At 35.0% G+C, this 23,315-nt stretch overlaps 1 protein-coding gene across 1 annotated transcript; it reads right to left on the minus strand.

Annotated features, from left to right (window-relative positions):
* Positions 1 to 861: 861 nt before the first annotated feature.
* Positions 862 to 17,429, minus strand: LOC140329816 (uncharacterized). Its single transcript, XM_072410210.1, has 22 exons — positions 17,418 to 17,429; positions 16,085 to 16,184; positions 13,348 to 13,413; positions 12,114 to 12,179; positions 11,871 to 11,936; positions 11,636 to 11,701; positions 11,496 to 11,561; positions 11,356 to 11,421; positions 11,216 to 11,281; positions 10,326 to 10,391; positions 9,795 to 9,860; positions 9,163 to 9,228; positions 8,866 to 8,931; positions 8,707 to 8,772; positions 8,544 to 8,609; positions 8,309 to 8,374; positions 8,163 to 8,228; positions 7,972 to 8,037; positions 7,779 to 7,844; positions 7,545 to 7,610; positions 6,778 to 6,843; positions 862 to 4,625 (listed from the first exon to the last, which is right to left on the minus strand). The coding sequence occupies exons 1-22, from the start codon at positions 17,427 to 17,429 to the stop codon at positions 4,483 to 4,485; spliced, it is 1,509 nt and encodes a 502-aa protein (XP_072266311.1). The 3' UTR covers positions 862 to 4,482.
* Between the last annotated feature and the right edge of the window lie 5,886 nt (positions 17,430 to 23,315).

Consider the following 23,315-nt stretch of genomic DNA (forward strand, 5'->3'; position numbering starts at 1 on the left):
TGTAAATCTGACGAAAGACAAACAACTTCACTATATGGCAAAAAGTTTCCAAGCTTGTTGGACCTTTTCGAAAGCCATGGACATTAATATGGAGTCCACCTTTTAAACTAAGGTAATCTTCATTATACTTGGAATGCCTTCCTGCCTGTAATACTAATTCAAATGATTTATCACTAGATATACAGGGTTTATGTTAATGGATCAGTTTGACATAGGTTTTGAGTTTATAGACAATTTCCAATCCATTCACAGGAGCAGTTGACGTCTTTCCAGCCTGCAGCTCATCTGTTTTAAATTACCTTCATATTTTTGTAGACATTTGGGTTTACAAAACCTATTAGAAGAGAACAGATGCCATGAACACTGGCTCTTAGGGTGGTTGTGTTGGAGCTGCTGCTGAAACAAATTGCTTTGCAGCTGGTTTAATGTTCAGGAATGCATAAACAGGACATTAATATACCTAATACTGAGGTTTGTGTAATGGGGAGCGAGCAGGTTCTGCTGTGGTGAAGATCTCATTGGTGGCATGCATAATGAAAGTGAGCAGTGTGTATTTGCATGCAGGTCTTTCTGTTGACATGGATGAGGTATGTGTTGGGGTGCAGATATCATTATTTATTCTTTTTGCTGATAATTTCACATAAATATGCAGTAAATTGGTAAATCAGTTAGTTCATCTGCTTTGTGAATGGTTGCACATTCTCTGTTTCACTTACAATGACTTGTAAATGCAATAAATTGTGCATATGTGTATCTTTTACATTTTACATGTATAGGATAGATAGATTAATGGATAGATTATTGGATGTCACTTTATTTGAAATTTGAAAAAAAAATGAAACAGAAATAAATTTCAAAGCCTAATGTTCAGATCAAGTTTATTTTCATTTTCCAGATGCACACTACTTTGGCAAGAAAAAAAGAAAAAACATTTTACAAATCTAAAATTACAGCAGCAGATTCTTTTAAGACTATGCTTTGTAAACATGCCTCAAAAACATCTTTAAATGAAATGACAGGATGAAGAAATTTCCCAGTCCCAGAGACTTCTTTTCACACATTAGTTAAACAGAGAAGCATAGACATATACAGCAACTTTTGCAGGCATGCCATTAAAAAAACATTATCTGAATCGGAACAAGAGTTCAATATGGAAAATGTCAATAAATACATTAACGATCGAAGACTATAAAGAGGTCAGTGCCAGATTGCATAAGCAGGCTTAATGAGCACAAACAATACATCAATACATGGCACATTTTACTTATGCAGGAGCTCCCCCAAAGTTCCCATTGGTACAGGTTACTTAAGAGCAACTCATCTCTTGGAAAAGTGACAGTATTATACATACAAGAGACTGCCACATTTTTCACTTCCTTCACACTTTGTTCTCTGTGTCCTTTCTAAAAATCCTGGACTTACTTTAGCTTTCTTAATATTATTACATATCACAGCATTTTATGTGTATCACTGCTTACACCATGAGAGATGTATTTAAGTTACATGGGGGTGGCACTTATTCTTTTTAGGGATGCAATAGGACAGAGTAGTTTTTTCTTGCAAACATAACCAAGCATGATGGTTATGATCCAAGCTGGCTGTATTTCTTTAATTATTGCTTTTAAATAGTAAATCAGGTTTGCTTTCATACACTGTGCCTACATAATTTAGCTAGTTGAGAATGTAAAGACACTATCTGCCCCAGCATTTGAACATGATAAATATTTTTAGTAATAAGTTGAATAATCCATGTTCTCATTATTAAAGGTCTTTTTCCCAAATATCAACCCTAAAATTAACCTTGAGTTTGTTTACAGTGTGTAATATTGTTTTCAGCTTGTGATATGATAAGTTCACCAACGTTTCTAAATACATTTCTGTCTGTAAGATACAGCAACAAACCTTTTTCTATATCAGTACAATCAAAAATATCATGTACTAGATTCACATACACTTCAGTCCACCAGAGTTTCATGTTAAATTATGCTAACATAAAACATGAATACATGCACAAGTGTGATTAGCTGAGTATTGCTCGATTAAAAGGTAACACCACCCAAATAAGTTGGGCAGGGCATATTTCTCCATGGAGAGCTTATTGTGGGATCCAGGCAGGGACATTCTTCACTCACTTTCCAACACTGCTCTTGCACAGATTGGTTTACTCCTGGCCACGAGATTTGATGGTAATTGATATATTTTTGGCTTCTCTTTATTTGTGCATGAAGAACCCATTTAAACCAGTTGGCTCGAAAAAAACATATTAGGTAAGGAGGGATCTGACAGCTGGCAGCACTAAGTAATTGGTGGAGGAGCAAATTATATCCCACACTTCCTAAATCTGAGGATATTGGTTTAGGCAGAGTTGTTTTATTCTTATCTAACAAAGGCAGTCAAATGTTATGTGAAGCCTTTCAATTTGTCATGCCATGTATTCTATGAACTGTACAACATTATGCAGATATCTTCACTGCTCTCTCTGTTGTAGCTGATGGAAGGTAGAAGCTATTTCAGTTTTTAATGCATAATTAGAACCAGTCTGCTGGGACATTAACTGGATTGGGATGAGAGCACGCCTTATCCAATGGCAGGGAAGAAACACTCTGGAGAGCACCCACTTTACTCTGCTGGGATGCATTCAAAGAGAAGGAAAAAGAGCAGCTGTCTGGAAACAGATTTATTCACATGAATGCATATTCAGTCACTTTCACTCAGTGTGGCCCAGCTGGTGACACCACTATTCTACTCATCTCTACAGCTCTTAACCAACACATTTATACTAGTGCCAGAGCAGCAGACACATGCACCAATGAGCATGATGTTTTCCTGACTGCATTTAATCACTGGAGACATTAGGTTCATGTAAGCTAAAGTCATCAAGTCAAATCATTAAAGAGGCTGTCTAACCTAATACAAAACAAGATAATGTCTCCTTATTTTTGCTACGGCTTTTGATGGATAAACATTGTTAAGTGGATTGCAGCTGTTTACTATATTTTAGCACTGGAAAACAATATTAAATTGTAAGGTGTGCTAAAGGGTCACTTAAGTTAAAGTTTGTTTGAGGCATTAACATCTAACAAAAGACAAATGTTTAAAACCACAATGCAGCATTTGGCTTTACATTTAAAGCAGCACAGTCCTAAGTTACATAGACATATAGCACAATAGGGAAACAAACCGGTGAGCGACTTTTGATCATAAAAAACCCTGTGCCCATCTGGTGTGTGTGCAGTGAGCACTTTTCATATCAAGTAATCTTTGTACACCCACCCTCATCACATATCTTTTAGAGCATGCCAAACAACATACAAAAAAGCATTTTACTGATTTTTCTATGTACAAAAAAGCCTAATATTTATTGCAAACTGAAACCAATCTACTAAAACAAATGCAAAACTCCAACCAAACTATTTTACCCAAAATAATTAAATTAGCCTAGTTAAGGCAAAATGTAATCAAAGTTATTGAATATCTTCAGCAGCATGATGCCAACCTCTTGTTAATAAATGCTTTGTATCAGTCTGTTGCCAAGCCATTTTTCAAGGATAATGAATATGGTATAGTACATTTGTATGCACCAATACAACAATCACAGATAGTGTTTTCTAAAAGAGATTCAAGACTCAACAAAAGTTTAAAATATAATGATCCAACTAGTAAACTTGTAGAGCGAAAAAATAAATTATAAATGATAAATTATTTTAGCTCCTATCAACTGTCCAAGTATCGATGATTGCATTATTAGTCATGCGTTGCCAGTGAATCTCTTAAAACCTTAACATTTTCTGTTATATGTTTATTATAATAAAATAATATGTTTATTATAATAAAATATCATAGTTTGCTTGGTATAAACAATGTAAATACTTCAAGAGGGGACTTTAAGACATGTGCCCAGAGGTATCCATTTTAAGATATGAGTAGCTGATGTTATGTATAAATAGGCTAATAACTGTTCAACAGCTTAGCACCAAATAGTTAATGCAAGCCGCCACATTTTACTACTCAGTCAACTTGAAACTGCAGCACTTAAGAGTTAATAAATTCTATAAACAGTATTTGTTTTGAGGAAATCCATAATACAGTTTTCCTAGAGAAGTATAAATTAATTGCCTGCCATTGCTATTAGCACAATAAACCTGAAATATTATAATGTATGTAACAAACACAAGTTAGTGTCATCATAGTTGTTATTCTTGTGCTAACTGTTGGCAAAGCAGTAAATACAGCAAGATGTGAACATGCTTTTTGGCAATTTGTAGTCAGTTCTTCATACCTAGGCATTCTTGCATTGTTACATAATAAAGGACTGTGTGTCCTTGTCATGACACATTCCTTTATACCGTTCTCCTTTCTTATTCTCATGACACTTAGAACTGTAAAAATCTTTTTCTGCCTTGTGACCTGTTACTAGGACACAGACTGTAAAGACTTCAAGTCCTTCATAAAATATTCCATTATTGGAATCTGGTATGTTTTCTAGTTTTCTGCTGCTCCAGTCTTCGTCTCCTCAGCCTCGGAATGGCTGGAGTATTCCTCCTGACTGTAGGCTGAGGTGAAGAAAGGAACTCCGTAGTTACTAAGTCCATCATAGATAAGGCTTTGGAAGTAGCTAAGAAGATCTGAAAATTAAAAAAAAAAGTCATTAAACATTTGACACATGAACTATTTGAACTATTTTAATTTACACAAAAGTTGTTTGTATATGCAATCTACAGAACGTAAATTTTGAAGCTTTTTTCTGCTAAACACTTTCCCTTTGGTAACACAGATTAATAGGAATCAGGAGAGAAGTGCTAATTCATTATAACTATTGTAGGTTGGGCCGCCCACCCTGATAAGTATGAATAGTCATGAAAAAAGGAGGAGAAGAGAGCCAGGGTATTTAAAATGTGGCAATATATTGTGAAAAATCAAGTGTGCATATAGCTACTATTTAAACATATGAAGTGAAGCTTGTCTCTCCCACTGCACAATGTGGGGGGATTGACCAATAAACTAGACAATAAATTCAGAATAAAATGATAACAGATAAACGTCTCGTGTCCCGACGCTTTGAGCTTCCTCAGGGGACTTGGTGGAGAGTGTTTGTTCAATAATTAGGCTAAGTACTGGTTATGGTAAGGGATTTCTCAGAAGAAAAGGTGCAAAAAAAATAAAAACACCACATTATATCCGAAGATTCAAACTGGTGTCCTGTGAGATGCACCGTTGTGTGCTATACGCACACTTGATTTTTCTCAATACATTGCCGCAATTTAAATAACCTGGCTCTCTTCTCCTCTTTTTTTTTCATAACACAGATTTATAGCTTTCTTTATTTCCAACAGCCATGCTATAAATTATTGTTATAAAAAAAACCATCTCTGGGTAAATTCTCCCACCTATCTCAGCAATTTCACCAAAAAATTTAAACATTTGTATAGTTTCCTGAATCTATGTCTCTCGCTGATCCTATTTTCTAGAAGTAGGTTAACTATCAGTGGATTAAGCAATGCAGACTATAGCATATAGATAATATACCTGATTTATCAAAGCTCTCCAAGACTGGAGAAGATAGACTGTCATAGGGGAACCTGGCTGGTCATGTAAACCTCAAATGGATCTGGCCCAGGATTGAAAACATTTGAAAAATAATAGCAAATCATTTTTAATCTATTCCAGGTTTGCTGGATCACCCAGGTTATCTTGATCTATCTTCTCAAGTATTGGAGAGCTTTAATATATCAGGCCCTATGACTCTCTCTGTTATGCTGTGAGGACCCCACCATTGGACAGGAACTAAGAAGTGTGCACATTTTTAGCTCAGTGGCATAGACACCCAAAGGATTAGTTAGGACAAAGGGGACAACTAGTGAAGGGGAAAGCTTTGCTCTGAGTTAAGCTCCATTTTTCCTAAATAATGCCTTGGTAATCATTGTGTAGGAACATTTCTCAAGTAGGGTTACAGACAACAGTAAAACCCTAAAATTGAAGTCTGGTTGAGCTTTCTAAAGACCTATTTTCTGCCATCCACACCTTTACCTCTCCCATGCTTTTAACATTTGTTCCTCTTTTCTCTTCATTATCATTTTTTATATGTAATATAAGGGTTGTTAAATTTATGAAAGCAAGTAGTCACATTCTAGTAGTAACAAAAACAATTTCCTAATGGTCTATTACATATTTGTTAATAAAACTGCACATTTAACACAGTTGTGTATTATTAAACCCCACCCTCCCTTGCATGCATAACTCCTTTTTAAAATACCTACTTCCTTCTCATAGGAGAGGCTGCAAAGAGTAAGGTTTTTTGCCTAGTAATAAATAGGGCTTTTTCAGATGTGAACAGTAGGAACCTCTTCTTCCTCTTCTAAACAAGGTTCCGATGGCATGCTGGGTTTTCCCTGGCTACCAAAGCTGACATTGACTTTCCCATTTTGCAATAATGATGTGCCTGATCATACATTTTTTTACTAGTCTGGTTGCCCTCAACTGAGTGGTAAGGTGTCAAATAATGATGGTACCAAAAGTGCAATTTATTACAAAAATAAAAAAAAGCAACTTAGCTAAAATGTAAATAGGAATTTAAAATACTTTTGTCATATTATTAAATTTTTACAAATATTCCTAAGTATAGGCAGAAAAAAAACAATGGGAGTCGATTAACCCTACCTTATTAGATAATAGTCACTGTGATTTACAATTTTATATGGCTGATGAGGTGCTTCATTACTAGGTATAGAAAACAGTAATGACTAAATCAGAAGACTTTTAAAAGGGAAAATAGTCTACCTTCACTTGACTGCTTAAGTCCATTAATGCCATCAAAGAAAAGACTCTGCAGGTATTCAAGGAGACCTAAAGAATAAAAATGTTTTATTAGAATGGCCTAAGTGAACCAAATTTATAGATAGCGAAAGCAGCAATTGAAAATCATTAACCATTTTAGTTTTCATACCTGTCTAGCCCTTATGGACCAGAGCAATTTTTATATGTTTTACCTATAGACCTCATTTTTGGTGACACCTTTGTCATTACTTGAAGCGAAACTAAACCCTGCTGTAAAAAATTGCAATCAGGCAGGTCATTACCCTCACCTGCCTGATTGCAATTTTTAAATGCACTTCCTTATCTCTATTTCAATGTGGGGATCACCATCTTTTTCTTCTCTTCTTCCTTCTGTTCTTTGACCATCTTAATTGGCCAGGTTGGATGACGTTACTCCTGCACACATGCCAGGGAACGGATAACCGACCAGGTAAATGTGTTTTATTGCAGAAGGTACATCACCCTTTTGATAGCTATGTGAAGTGGGATGTTATTAAGGGGTGATTAGGGTTACCTAATTTTCAAGTTTTGCTGTAGCAGAGGTGAGCTGAATGTGCTAATGTGTAATGGAGTAGGCAAAACTCCAAAACAAAGAAATTTTTAGTAACCCTGGTAAAAATGGTATGGGGCAGCAACAGGGGGAATTGAGGTTTTCAGGACATATATTCTATATTAAGAAATCGTTGAAAGTGATAGACTGGATTTGTTGATTATATTTTCAGCAATGTTACCTTCTCCAAACTTCTTAAGCCCATTAAGTCCATCAAACAAAACATTTTGTAGATAATCTAGGAGACCTGAAAAATTTAAGAAAACATCTTCTGATAACTGTGCTAAGTTGTGAAAATCAATGTCATTATAAATATCGAAAGTAATTTGCAAATACATGTTGCACATAGAAAAATAGCCATTTAGACTGAAGAAAGCTATTCATAACAGGTGTTTGTCATCAGAATATATCTTACCTTCTTTTATATCAGAAAGCCTATCAAGTCCACTATAAAACAGACTTGTAGTGTAGTTAAAAGTCCCTAAAGGGAAGTAAAAAATGGTAATTAAATAGACAACTAGATGGCCTCTACTATGATAACTATCCCTGATGTTTAAAATGCATTGTTATTCATCAGCAGAAGCACAAGGAATGCAAAATACTTTTACCTTCTTTGAATTCAGAAATTTTGTTGAGTCCATCAAAGATTAGACTCTGGGAATAGTTAACAGTTCCTAGAAAAAGATACACAATTGCATTCTCTGTGTATTTTTGTTTAAATAATACATTTTTGTTTCCTTAAAAATAAAAAAAAAAAGCTATTGTATATCATAACAAACTAGCGGTGCAGTAATTTTACCTTCTTTAAACTCAGAAAGTCTATTGAGTCCATCATACAACAGACTCTGTGAATAGTTAATAGTGCCTGAAAGAAGAGATGCAGTTGTATTTGTGGTTTAAAAAAAAGGAAGAAAATGGCAATAATTTAACATGCAGAAAAGTTACCTTCTTTAATCTCAGAAAAGCTACTTAGTCCATCATAGAGGAGATTCTGTGAGTAGTTATAAGTTCCTTGAAGATAAAATGGTATGCTATTGTTATTTATTTATTATTTATTCTTTTAAATGTGCATTTTCTTTTATATTTCTTTTCACTTTACTATTTTATTTTTATTAATTTATAAACATAGTACCCACCAAAGTATTAAAAAAAAACAACTTTGATAAATTAAAATCTTTACCTTCTCCGAGCTCAGAAAGTTTAGTAAGTCCATCATAAAAAAGGCTCTGTGAGTAGTTAATAGTTCCTGGAAGCATAGATAAGTTGTGTTTTTGTAATAATTATATACTTTTAAGGAACATATATTGATTTTCATGCAATAACAATAGGCTATGTATCTTCACCTTCTTTAAACTCAGAAAGCCTATTCAGTCCGTCATAAATAAGTCTCTGGGAGTAGTTAACAGTTCCTGTAACATAGAGATTAATATGCCTACAGTATAAATACATCTTCATAATGGTACAATTAGACTGATACTTAATAAATAATTAGGAATCTTTACCTTCTTTGAACTGAGAAACTCTATCTACTCCATAGGAGAAAGTTTTCTGTAAGTACTCCAGAATATCTAAATAGAAAAATGCATGATATTATATAGCCACAGAATAGTCACTAACAATAACAACATTATTTGCATTTAAGCAGTTCAAGTACATAGGTTTCATTAAACAGCAGCATGTATTTCATTAGGCAAGATGCATTGTATTAAACAATATGGAAAACTAGTGTAAATATTGTAAAAATACACAATGTTAGGGGTAAAAACTGAAATATTGCTAGTATTACTAGAAAATATTACCTTCGCCAAGTTGGCTAAGTTTGTCAAATGAATTATGGAACAAATCCTGAGTATAGAAGACAACATCTGTAAAATATAGATTTGTAGACATTTTAAGACAAATTAGAGTTGGATTCACTGTGAATACACACATGGTTTTGTGCCATGTTTTTCAAATCAGAGATTGAAGATATGCAAAGCAGCAGCAAGAAAACAAATGCTGCTCATATGGTATACCTCATACAGGTGTGTTACAATACAGCACCTTACAATTTATTTCTGTGGGATTAAAACATGCAGGTTGATGCAATAAAATTCAATTACAATGTGGTATTCATAATGCATTGCTCTACAGCAAATAGATAAGAACAGCCTCACTAATAATATATTTTTTTTGTACCTTGATCTTCTATATTAGTCTGTAATACAGTATAATGAATTTCAAGCATACAGCAAGTGCAATCAATATAAAAACAGTATTCCTGCATAAGTGTTTCTACAAAGAATTGTAGCCATGGGATTAGCATTACACAATTCTATTACTACTGATTCCTTTACCAGTTTTATACAATTTACCTTAATTTATTCATGAATTCCCAATCAGCCATTTATAGTTTAGTAGCAAAGTAGCGGTATTCATAGCTAGTATTTACCTTCTCTCAGGTTGTTAAACTTGTCAACCCCTTTATTGAAGCCATTCTGAACATAAATAAAAATATCTAAGAAAAAAAGACAACAAAAAGACATGAAGTAAAAAAGATAAATATGAATGTTCTAGATGGATCAGTGGGTATTCATGGTAATTTTAACAAATCACACTTCCCAGGATAACAAATCACACCAACCAACAGAGCTGATCATTCCCCCCAAGTTAAAGGTTTGTCCCTCCCAAGCTCCCTAGAAACCCTAGAAACTTGGGAGCTGTAAGATACCTTAGTTCCAATCTGTAAGAATCTCACAACACACAAATAAAGTAAAATAAAAAAATAACCACCAAGTACATGGGAGACAGATGAGAATATCCTCTCAAGGCATTTTCCGTACAGACAGTCAAGTGTGGACTCAAGTGCGAGCCATATGAAGGCCACTTGTTAAAAATAGGTGGGCCTGAACAAAACTGTTTACAGATATTTATTTATGAATAGCTACTCTGTGCTTTTCTGTACCCAATAAAGTATAATTACCATTTCCAAAAGTAGTGCCTCTTTCATACCAGTCACTGAAGAGATTACTGAAATATTCAACAAAGCCTGAGGGAATACAGAAAACATTGTTATGTCGTGTCATGGTAAAAGAAAGACAGAAGGAGAGAGAAAAAGAAAAAGAGAAAGAGGATGAAAAGAGTAAGAGTAAAAAAAGAGGTTCTATTTAAATTACCTTTAAAGGCTCCACAAAAAGTGTAAATAATAAAGAGTCAGTGATATCTTAGCTAATAAACGAGTGGTACACGCAAACATTTGCAGATTAAAATAATACTTCTTTTTTTTTGTAAACTTTTTCCCATCTGAACTTTGATTTAAGATTTTTATTATAATCAAGAGCTTCATATAGCTAGTATAAGTAAATAGTTCTGCAAGAACTAAAATACGTACCTTAGTACCATAATATATATGCAGTGGATCTTATACAGACCGGCAGGTACAGTATATATGCAGTTGGGATCACCAAAAAATGATTGTAAATATAGTAATTATTTAATAGAGCTTAAGCAATGTAGGACATTTGCAATGGATAATGCACTCAATGAAGTTTTAAAGTATGTTTCTAGAAAAGGATTATTTCTTTTAGTTACAACTCATAAGACTTGTTCATTTTTCCTTTTACAAACATTCTGTTCAAAACCTTTAGAAAACAAGTAAGAATCCATCCAGGTTCTGCAAAAGAACCAAGAAATTGTGCCAATAATATTATGAAGTACTACATTACTTAGTTACTGTCTTGAAACTGATTAAGCCAATGTAAGCTGTCATAGAAGAGACCCTGAGCGTATTCAAGAAGTCCTAAAGAACCAAATACGAAATTGTATTCTAGCATTGTGCCAGTAATATTATGAAGGACTACATTACTTAGTTACCTTCTCGTAACTGATTAAGCCAATGTACGCTGTCATAGAAGAGACCCTCAGCATATTCAAGAACACCTGAAGAATTAAATACAAGATTGTATTCTAGCATTGTGCCAGTAACAATATGTAGAACTACATAACTTAGTTACCTTCTCGAAACTGATTAAGCCAATGTAAGCTGTCATAGAAGAGGCCCTGAGCGTACTCAACAACACCTAAAGAACCAAATAGAAAATTGCATTCTAGCATTGTTCCAGTAATAATATGAAGGGTTACATTACTTAGTTACCTTCTCGTAACTGATTAAGCCAATGTACGCTGTCATAGAAGAGACCCTCAGCATATTCAAGAACACCTGAAGAACCAAATACAAAATTGTATTCTAGCATTGTGCCAGTAACATTATGAAGGACTACATAACTTAGTTACCTTCTCGAAACTGATTAAGCCAATGTAAGCTGTCATAGAAGAGGCCCTGAGCGTATTCAAGAACACCTAAAGAACCAAATAGAAAATTGTATTCTAGCATTGTTCCAGATTAAGCCAATGTAAGCTGTCATAGAAGAGGCCCTGAGCGTATTCAAGAACACCTAAAGAACCAAATAGAAAATTGTATTCTAGCATTGTTCCAGTGATATTATGAAGGGCTACATTATTAAGGTACCTTCTTGTAACTGTTTAAGCCCATGTAAGCTGTCATAGAAGAGACCCTGGGCGTATTCAAGAAGACCTAAGGAACCAAATACAAAATTGTATTCTAGCATTTAAGCACTGTGGTAAGCAAATCTACACTACAATAGCCAGACTTTAACATATGAAGCCATTTATTATTAGCTCACGCAGGCATTTTAGCTGGATTTGATTATAGGGACAAGCCAGGCATAGCCACAAAGTAGATAGCCAATACCTTCGCCAAACTCAGTAATTTTTTTGAGCCTTTCAGAGAAATGACCCTGGAGATACTGAAGTAGATCTGAATAAATGGAAAAACAGTAGGTGCATGTTTGTTAGATATTTTGGCTAAAATAATGTTAACTTCACTTTAAATAACATTGTCTAAAGCAGACCTATCACTACATTTTTTTGACTTCATATAAAAGGGTGTCTAACCCTTTCATATATAAAAAAAAAGTGTGTTTTTTTAAACATTGTTTTTAGTTTGAAGGGGAGACTAAATGGGAAATCCTCAACATTATGGGATATATAAGTCATGAATCCCAGGACCCTGCGGGCTGCTGCTGGGCATGGGCAGAAGGAACTTCCTTTAATGTAAAAAAAAGTGTGTAAGATTGTCCCTTTTGTAATAAATTTTCAGGAAGCATGTCACTCAATCTCCCATCTGTGGAATACAAGATTGAGGGATATAGGAAGAAGAAAAGAGAAGAAAAAGAAAAAAAATGGCGGCACGCAAGACCACCTGGACTAAGATCATGAAAGGATCAAAAGCTTTCCACCGATAAAGGTAAGCAGTATTTTTTTTTACTAATAGTTCTGCTTTATTTTATTTTTTTTAAACTGGGAGGCATTTTACTTGGTACAAAACATAGTTACACATAAGGCACATATTTGATAAAAACTGTCACAGTTGTCAGTGTGCTCATATCATCTCTCATTTGGAGTTTAAAGCCCTCCAACTGCTGGAGTCATAGCTGATAAAGAGTGCAGTGCCAATTGCAGAGCGAAACTAAAGCTAAAATGGAACTTTCCTTGGCTGTAACAAACGGGGGAGGAGGGGTTAGTTAGTTTAACATTATCTTTATTATATAACACCTTTCTCTTAGGGACAGGACTACTTCTTCTTGGTCACCATTCAAATAGGTAAGATCAATAGATGCATATAGACATTGGGATTAGTTTACAAAAATAGTTGTGCTATTTATTTAGCAAAGTAAATTATCACTTTAAAATCATAATTCACTTAGCTTAGTGAATGTGATGAAAAGTAATTTGGTGATCATGAACAAGGAAATAGAAAAAATCGCACATAATTAGATGACTGAAGTCAGCAGTGTCCCTCCTATTTACTAAGCTAAATGAAAAAAACCATTGCAGAGTAATAACTTTGTTAAGTGAACAGCCTAAAGTCGTAAATAACCCCAATGTTTTTTAGCTGCAATATGGAAAACATTTTGTATTGTTACCTTCTTTATTTTGAATAAATGTATCATAGCTGTCATAGAAGATATCCTGGGTGTACTGGAAAACACCTGAACGTAATCAAATGGAAACAGCAGTTTTAGACTTTTCGTATAAATAAAAACATTTAATTCATGTTCCTATATTCACTGTGAATTGTTTTTGGCTTTCTAAACTTATGCTGATAATGTGATCTTCAGCTCAGCCTAACGTGCCATTCAAATGGAATCTGTATTGCAGTATCAAGTGCTTTTTTTCTAATGTCAGTTGAATATTAGGATTTGAAAAATTTCAAAATTTGATCATCTTCCTTTCAAAGAGACATGACAAAATCTATGTACACTGGGTGCTTCAGTAAACAATTGTTATGTATAGGGATGAGTTACTACAGGTCAGAATGAGGGCTTGCCGGGGATCACTCACTGACAGGATTCCCATGTCTGTATTTATGAATGCAGCCGCAGTAATCCTCCTATAATGATTTCCTGGATTTCCGATGGTTTTGCGAAATTTCGCCGAATTTTTGCTGACCCATTGGAACTTCGAGGAAATTTTCGCAAGAATGCCAGAGGCTCATCCCTAAATATGTATTCATAATATGCATTTTATGTGGACAAAACAGCTGTACCACATATGCACTTGGGGACAGTATTTGCTATTACTGATATGACAGTGTGGTTCCATCTAATGGGTGAAGTGTAACTCTAGGGAGTGAATATCCAAACAGTGTACTTCAATCAGTTATTTTGATAAGGCTCACCAATTGGTGATGACTGTTAGTACTTATGAACTAGTAATGCATTTTTCTTAAAAAAAAGTCTTGGAGTTTTCTAAGGTTAGTCTTAAAGTCAGTTAAGATGATAAAATACATAAGACCATCAGTTTAACCACTAGGGAATTAAAAATATCCCAGATAAAAACCCTATAGACATAGTTGATCGGGAGGAAGGCAAAAAAACCTGGTTCAATTTGCTCCAACAGGGGAAAAAAATCCTTCCTGATCCTGTGAGGCAATCAGATGTTCCTGGATCAACAGTCTCTATTATCTTTTCTTTAAAACTTTAATACCTACTTATATTCAGGGGTTATCACTGTGCCTTTACCTTTTTCAGGAATGGGCACTCATGTCCACCCCTATTTTGCAAAGAATTCTTCGGTGGTTCATTGCTCTGGCCAGTCTGTCCCCCCGCGGGGTCAGGAAAAGGACCCCGCTGGGTGGGGGGCACACTGGCCAGAGCTGCGGACCATGTCTACCTTATAGAATTGTAGGCTCAGGGCTCCCATTATAGGCTCTGCGATGGGAGAGTGGGTGAGTTCTGGTATAATGATGTCACTCTGGGGTAAGGTTCTTCCCCTTTGAGTGACACATAGGCAGGGGTGGGGCGTAATGGGGCAGGCACGTTTACATAGATAGCACCATGCCCCCTCTTCTTTTTTTCAACTACACCCCTGGTTATATTCTGTACTTCTAGAAAAGCATCCGGCTATTTCTTAAAGCAGTCTATAGAACTTGCTAAAACTACTTCCTGAGGGAACTGATTCCACATTTTCACTGTCCTTACAGTGAATCCCTTCCTTATCCAGAGATTTAACTTATTTTATTCCAGATGGAAAGAGTGCCCCCTTTTCCTTTGTAATGATCTTAAACTGAATAATCAGGAAGAGAGTTCTCTATTTATATGAGGTGATAATTACCAAATGCAACCTCAAACCCCACCCTGTTGAATGTTGAATGCATGATTTGAAAAATAAAAAAAAAAGTTTTGTAACTCAGTCTAGAAGGCTCCCTTTGTTTGTCCACTTTTTTTATTCTTAAGTTCTTTATTTAAAATGAACTCTCAAAACATCTGTTTAACGTTGCTTTGTGACTATACCAACAGTTGACTAGGTTAACAGAGCTGAGGTGTGGGTGCCAAAACCTTGGTCACATACCTATAAAGACCACATAAAACAAACAAGCTGTACATTTGTAAAACAAAGCAAATTAGCTTCACATCCCATGACAGGGTATACATACAAACCAGTATCCATGGGAAGATCTACTGCCAATATTCCAAACAGTAATCAAGTAAAAGTTCCAAAACCCTGCAGAGGTGTTCAAGATTCTGCCCCTCCAATTGCTTTACATCAGGGGTCGGCAAACTCTGGCCCTTAGGCCAGATACGGCCTAGCCGGTAGTTGGTTCAGGCCAAACGCCGGGGGCGTTAGGAACTACTGGAACCGGAGCCACTGGAGCTCCAGAGCTGCCGGAGGTCCAGTGCCGCCTCCTTGCTGTTGCTCCCCTATTTTTTGCGGCCGGCATTGATACTTCCTCCGCCGTGGTAAATAGGGAAAGCTCCCTGAAGGTAAATCCCTCTCCTCTGCAATGCATACAGAGGAGAGGGATTTCACTACAGGGGGCGTTCCTTGGTGGTGGGCGGATCCATTGGGGCGGGACCCAGAGTCCGGTCTAGTGTTCTCCCATCCACCCCTGAAATGGCCCATAGATAAATCAGTGGTATTTGATCAAGTGTTCCTATACAAGTGTGTACTTTCAATTAACATTTACCAACATATCTAATCTATTCACAGCCAATTGGAACCCCAAGAAACTGGTCTCTTGTAATTTGCTGGTTTCTAAAATTCCCTTTAGATTCACTTTAGATCCAGTCTTTTAGTTAGATTGGAAATTGGGTCGCAAGTATAAAAAAATGGTGATATGTACTGGCTCTAACTCATCCATACTTTTACAGGTAATTGTACCTTCTCTATATTCAGTCACTGTGTTAATGGTATTGCTGATGATTTTTTGAAGGTAATCAACAGAATCTGAAGAAAAAAGGAAACAGATTTCGATTACGTGCTTAGAAACAAGCCTGATTTATTAGAGCTCTTTGACTGGAGAAGATGGGATGGGACACCCATGTATATTGGATACCTCAGTAAATATTTGTTATGTATTCATGATATGCTTTTTATGTGGACAGAATAGTCGTACCACCTATGCACTTGGAGACAGTCTTTAGTATCACCGATAAGACAGTATGGTCTATTAATCTGAGTACAACCCTCAGAAGTGAATTTCCATACAGTGTAATTTACTGTGACGTTTCTCATTCATCCAGGTGATTGTATATCTAGTAATAGTTCATTTAAACATTCAACTGAACTTGTTCTTGTAATTTCAAAGACAATTTGGGCACAAAATAATGTTATTGTGATAGGTTGATAAAACTTTTAAAATGTTCATAAATTTATTAAAAATGCCTTAAAATTCTATCTATCTATCTATCTATCTATCTATCTATCTATCTATCTATCTATCTATCCATCTATCTATCGATCGAAAGCATGGTATCCAAGGGAAGATTTACTGGCAAATTTTGGTGTCAAATGACTGATCCATTCAATATTCCAAATAAATAAAATAGTTCCAAAAACACGGCACTGTTCGGGATTCTGTCCCTCTGATTGCTTTCCATATATCAAAAATCAATCATTATCTACCAACACATGATCTATTCACAGCCAATTGGAATCCCCATAAATTGGTCCCTTACAATTGGTCGGGTTCTAAAATTCTTTTTTAGTTCAAGTCTTTAAATTTGATCAGAAATGGGGTTGCAAGTAAAAAACTGCAGTACTGGCCCTAACTGATCCAAACTTTACAGGTAATTGTACCTTCTCCAGTAAAAGTTTGCCGACCCCTGTTTTACATTATTAATAAAATGTTTTAACTTTTTATTTTTTGCATCTATCCATTTAATTTATTTACATATTTGAACTAATAATATTCACATCTTAAATATAAATATGATTTGAAATGAAATGAGGATGGTACTGCTAAAAGCCTTTTTTTCTCAAAAGTTACTATTTTATCTCGCCATATGTAATTGTATCACCATCTCAATCAGCTGCTTTTGTTTCTCCTGTAAATAGACAACTTGCTTAAGCTTAGAATTATCAGCAGCCGGAAACTAGCAATATATTTAGGAGATATAATCTATGTGATAATCTAAATTAATCTATTTTTTTACTTCCTAAAAAATTAAATTTTTCTAAAAAAAATCTATAAAATTAGAGATGTTAAAAATACTTGAAGAAACATTTTTTGAACATTAATATCACGTGATATTGAAAATATACCATTAATTTTGCTTTTGTAAATTGAGCCTTAAGCTACGTACACACGTCCAATGGTTCTCGCCAGATAATTGGCTCAGGGCGATATCGGACAAGAATCTGTCATGTGTACAGCCCCCGTCGTCCATCTTCCGAACAACCGTACTGGCAGCTCCACGGATGATGGAGGACGAACGATCCTAATGGAAGTGAAGGGGGAGAGCGCGCAGCAGAGTGCCGCTCCATCGTTCTCCCCCTCCCCTCTTTATGCAGCAGAACAGTGCTGTATGTACAGCATACATTCATGCATCGTGCAGTGCTTAGTTGTTGGAAAGGATCATGAAAGGTGAGGTACCCATTAACCTATTAGCAGTTAGCTATAAGATATTCCTGATTGTAGTCTTATGGGTGTCTATAGTATTATTTCATTACTTTGCCATTTTGTTATTACTGTATTGTGTACTAAGCACTGTTAGAATATTATAGGGGTTACTTACTAACAAAATTATTTTCATCTACTGTATATTTTATTGATTGAAGTTCCTATATCTTGATATCAACCAATATTGCTGTGTACTTTATGTTTCACCTTGTTTTTAACTGTTTGAATGACTAGCTATCATATGTGCATGAACCATGAACTATATGTGCATGAACCCTTATCTAGTGAAATTATATGTGCATTGATAGGGTGATAAAAATACCCATATTTATGCAGACAATATTCCAAATCAACAGTCCCAAATGTTCTTATGTACCTTACACACAGGGCCTGATTTATTAAAGCTCTCTAAGGCTGGAGAGCATTCACTTTGGAATGGATCTGGTCTAGGATTGAAAACATTTGCAAGCAAATAGCAATGACTTTGAAAAGATGTGTTTCTTGACTGAGTTTGAATAAACTATTTGATGATTGCCTTTTAAAAAACATATGATAATATAAATTTGCTGTAGCCAAAACTAACCTTTAATTTTTTCTTTTTCCTTTTTTGCTTTTATCTTCTCAGTTTCTTTAGCTGGTTCTGAAGAAAGAGCAAAGGTTATGTGCAAATTTACAATCTTGTTTTACACTAATATTGTTTGGAAACAGATTAGTAATCATGGATATACCATAATCTCTGACATCAAATAGCAGCTACAGCTGGAACCTAAGTATATTTGCAAGGGTATTCCATAAAAAAAATAATGGTATCCATCATAGTGAGAATAATCCACAAGTACAGGTGACAGTCAATCCCTTCTAACTGGTAAATGAAGTCATAAACTATCTGGAAGGCAAGTATCCAGACAAGCATGTAAAGGTTGTAAATTAGCAAATTCTACTTTCAATTCAACCATAGTAATGATCTCCTTGTAATCAAAGGTAGTTTTACTGGGTAGTTTTTTTCATTAATCCAATAGATTAGTGCATGAAATTTAATATACATATTGTTAAAACAAATAGTTTCATATACCTTGATCTTCTTTAGTTTTCTCCTCAGTCACATTGACTGCAGCTGTACAATAACAAACAAGTAGAAAAAAAAGCAAAATATTAGAAAAAATTCAAACCGGTTTCAAAATATTATTGGTATTTTGATATTGTTACATTTGTGCTTCTTTTTTGTAGGTTTCTCTTTCTCTTTTTGCTAACAATAATTAAGTAGAGTTAAGTAACTCAAATTTATAAAATATCATAATAAAGTTCAGAAATGTCAATGATGTGTAAAATGTATTAGAAAAAATATAGGCGTACTTTTTAAATTTTTATATCATGGTAAATCCTAACTATCACAGGATGATTTACTTTATATATAAGGGTGGATAATCCTTTTATATAAAGCAAAAATGTGTTTGTTTTTCTAAATACTTATTTTTAGTTTTAGTTCTAGACCAGGGGTGTCAAACTCAAATACACAGTGGGCCAAAATTAAAAACGGGCCAAACTTGAAAAAGAAATAGCACCGCTTCTACAATTCCCTGCATTAAGGAAACAGTCCAATGCAGGGCTTAATGGTGTGGCTAGAACTCCTTCACTGAAATAGCACGGCTTCTACAATTCCCTGCGTCTATAAAACAGTGCAATGCGGGGCCACGCATAGGCAGAGAGGCCGCTGGTCTATAGATGCTAGTGATGCTGCTACTACAATTCCTGGCATTAATTGCGTATATAAAATAGTCCAATGCAGGGCCACGCAAAGGCAGAGAGGCCGCTGGTCTATAGACGCAAGTGATGCCGGAAATTTTAGTAGCGATGGCGCTAATTTAATGCAGTGGCTGGCCAGCTGCAATTCATATTCAGGATTTCTTTTGGGGCCAAAAAAAGAATTTTGTGGGACAGATTTGGCTCCCGGGCAAGAGTTTGACACCCCTGTTCTAGAGGAAGGGTCTTTCTTTCATCCATGTCTCTTTTTATGTATATTATCACTGGCTATTTAGTCTGACTTATATGCATGCAATTTTACTAGTTTGATTCCAGCTTATTTTTGGAATTCAAGTGCATTTTTTAACACTGACCCTCATTTGCTATTTAAATTAAATAAAAAAGATTGTAAAACATAGTGGAATGCTGTTAGCAGAGCTGTGCAATAAAGTATTTTTTGGTAGAATGCAGAAGGTTGAGAACCTGGAACTTTGATGGAGACCATTGTAATGGAAGTTAGAAATCCCCAAATTCTGCATTCCTACTTAGCAGTGCTGTGTCTTTGGGACAGCAAGTAAAAGCATATCCCCTTGATGATAATTTTTTTTTGTTTTTTATTTTTTGAATTTTTGCAAAAATATACCTAAAAAAACTTACAATGTTTTTAAATTTTGCTCATCCCTACAGATTGCAACTCAGATATTAGGAGACCAGATGTCCATAAGTTTATATAATTTTCTAAAACTTAAAAACAATCATTACAATACAGCAACCTAGAGGCACCTTGTTGCAGAATGCATTGGATTCAAAGTGAAGGTGAAATGGTAGCAATTCATACAATTTAGAAGGCTACTTTATGGATTGGATTCCAATAGACAATAATCTTAAAGAAGCTTATTTTATCAACTGTTCATTATTTAAATTGTAAAGAAGGTAGGGGGAAATATTAATATGACCAGTGTTTGTAAAGAGGTGCATGCCTTGAATAGCAGGGCACCTGTCATAATTAAAAAAATGTGATTAGCAAACCTGTGACTGATATTCAAATTGGTTTAACTACTGCACATTCTGTTGTGTTTTTCCCTGTAGGTATAGAAAAAAAAAACTTTTTTTAAAATGAGAAGTTTGTGCTGTTCAGTAATGGTGGTTTGGGCATCACTGTGGTATGGGACAGCTGCAGTGTTGGGAAGCTACTTAACAAGATGACAAAAGCCGCCATCACTCTCAGCAGATAAGTAGCCTCAAGTCTTTCTCATAATAAAAAACTGACCCTGCTTCAAAGAGAAAGTAAGAGCTCTTTCAGATGCAGTCTAAATACAAATAGCTGTCCCGGAGTGTTCTTGTATGGACCTGGGGCACTATTTAGAGTCAACAAAAGAATTTGAACAATATTTCAGATCAGTAGATTGTGGTTGCATTTGTAGTGCGTTCCAATGCATTCCTATTTAGGCCAATAAAAGTGGCACACCACTCAAGAAGCTACAAGACGTGCCAGGAACCATGCTTAAAACAACTGCATCGTGAACACAACCACATGAAAATGTGTGCAAAAAATAGACCCCAACCACTCCATAATGTTTAATGGGAGCAGTTAGGAGAATGTGGAAACTGGTGTGGTTTTCCTATATAAGTAAAATTAGAATAATTTTGCTGTAAAATGTTTTCTTCCAGTCATAAAGGTTGTTGTAAAGCTGCAAAGCTCTATCCTTCTCTTTAACATACTCTCCCTCCCTACCCTGATCAAGAGCAAGAATCATAATGAGAAAGAAACTTCCAGGTTTGGGCTTATATAGGAAGGGCAGGGCTGAATTCGTATTGAATGCTGAGGGGTACATGCTCAGTTTACTTTCAAGTTTCAACTGGGAACTCTCTGTTGGTTGAAAAACAGGCTACCTGAATGCATTTTGCAACATGGTTACTGGTGGTTAAATGTTAATAAAAATTAGATTTACCAGGCAAATCATTTTTGCTAAAGTTTTTTGCTTATCTATAATATTAAATACATTAGTAATTATATATATATATATATATATATATGTACATTGGTCAATTTAGTATATCAATGATACAGATTGCTTGTTAAGGAACATGCATGAAATAGTAGCTTTAAAGGATGTGCACAACAAATAAATAAGCCACACTACTGTTTTCTAACACTTTTTAATGTCAGTAATCTTTTTAAAAAAAATACAGCTTGCACAGGTTTTTAAAAAAAAATTGTTTGCTTAGTATGGGCACAAATAAACACAATACATGAGGTTGGTAAAGTTCAGAAATTAAAAACAATAAAAAAAACAAGCCTTTAATTTAATAGCTGTTGGCACAAAATAAATGTCAAAAGCAAATTACAACATAATAATGCTACAAATAAGTAATAACTTGCTGTCATTAAAGGAGAATTCTACCATAGCCTATTGTAATAAGGTAAATACACTCTTCTACTTTTCTATTGCTGCGTTATCACCATGATTTGGCTTTGATGTAATTATTTGTCAGAAGACTCCACACTTACTAAAGAGAAGCAGAGTAACATTTTTATCTCAATGCCTGGTTGGATTTCCCCTTTAATGGTACAACCTAGTATTACAAGCATATTCAATAAATAAGCACATGCATGTAATGTGTGCCTTTACAGGGTAAATTATTTGTTATGGTCCAATACACTTCAACCCATCCACTTCAACTTCAGAGTTTCCAGTTTGGTGGTATGCAATTTTAACTGCAATCAGTACATGTTCTATTTTTCAGGTAGAAAATGAAAAAAACTAATTTAAGTAAAGTGGATTGTATCTCATGGATTGGGATTGTAAGCAATATCTGATCCAAAAAAAAAGCCAGGAATAGCTTGCTGAAGGTTTTCACATGCCATTGGTTAACTTAATTTAGGCTTTAAAAAGTATTAAGTAAGCTAATATATTTAGAAAATAATGAAAAAAAAAATGAAAAAAAAAGTGTTCTCATTTTGCCAGTTTTTTTCTCTTCATGTTCTATGCTTTAGCCTTAAGAGTAATCGAAATTACATCCTCTAGGGCAGATGTCAGAGAATCAGGTGCACCCCTGGAATGTTTACCCATTATTCTTGTTCTGGGTGCAACTCAGACAGGACATTGATAGCAATGAATAGTTGACAGTGGTTCTAAACCACCCTTAAAATAATTAAAGCCAGTATGTGCTACATTGTACCTATATGTTTACTTCACAACTATTGGGATTAACAACCTTAACAAGATGTTGGTACCCGTAATGGATTGAGACTTTACATTCAAGTTTTCAGTCTGCCCTGTACCATTCAATATCCCCACATGTATTTTTGGGATATCACAGACAAAGTCTTCTTAAGGTTAACTGCTACATTATATGCAAACTTGAATAATGAGCCTGTATTATTAAAGGTCTCCAAGGCTGGAGAGGGACACTTTCATCAGTGAAGCTGGGTGATCCAGCAAACCTGGAATGGATCTGGTCTAGGATTCAAAACATTTGCTAGCAAATAGCATATAACTTTGTAGAAATCCACTCCAGTGTTGCTCGTTTACCCAGCTTCACTGATAAAAGTGCATCCTCTGCAGCCTTATAGAGCTTTAATAAATCAGGCCCAGTGAGTGAATAGCTAACCATTTTGCATCAATATGCTTTGCATCATTTGTATCAATCTAAGCAAAAGTAAATGAAAATAAATATTAGGAAATCAATAATTTTATAACATTTTATAAAAGGCGATGTTTGTACTAAAACTTTACATGGTGAACA

The sequence above is a fragment of the Pyxicephalus adspersus genome, chromosome 4, assembly GCF_032062135.1.
Source record: "Pyxicephalus adspersus chromosome 4, UCB_Pads_2.0, whole genome shotgun sequence".
In the NCBI taxonomy this organism is placed as follows: Eukaryota; Metazoa; Chordata; class Amphibia; order Anura; family Pyxicephalidae; genus Pyxicephalus; species Pyxicephalus adspersus.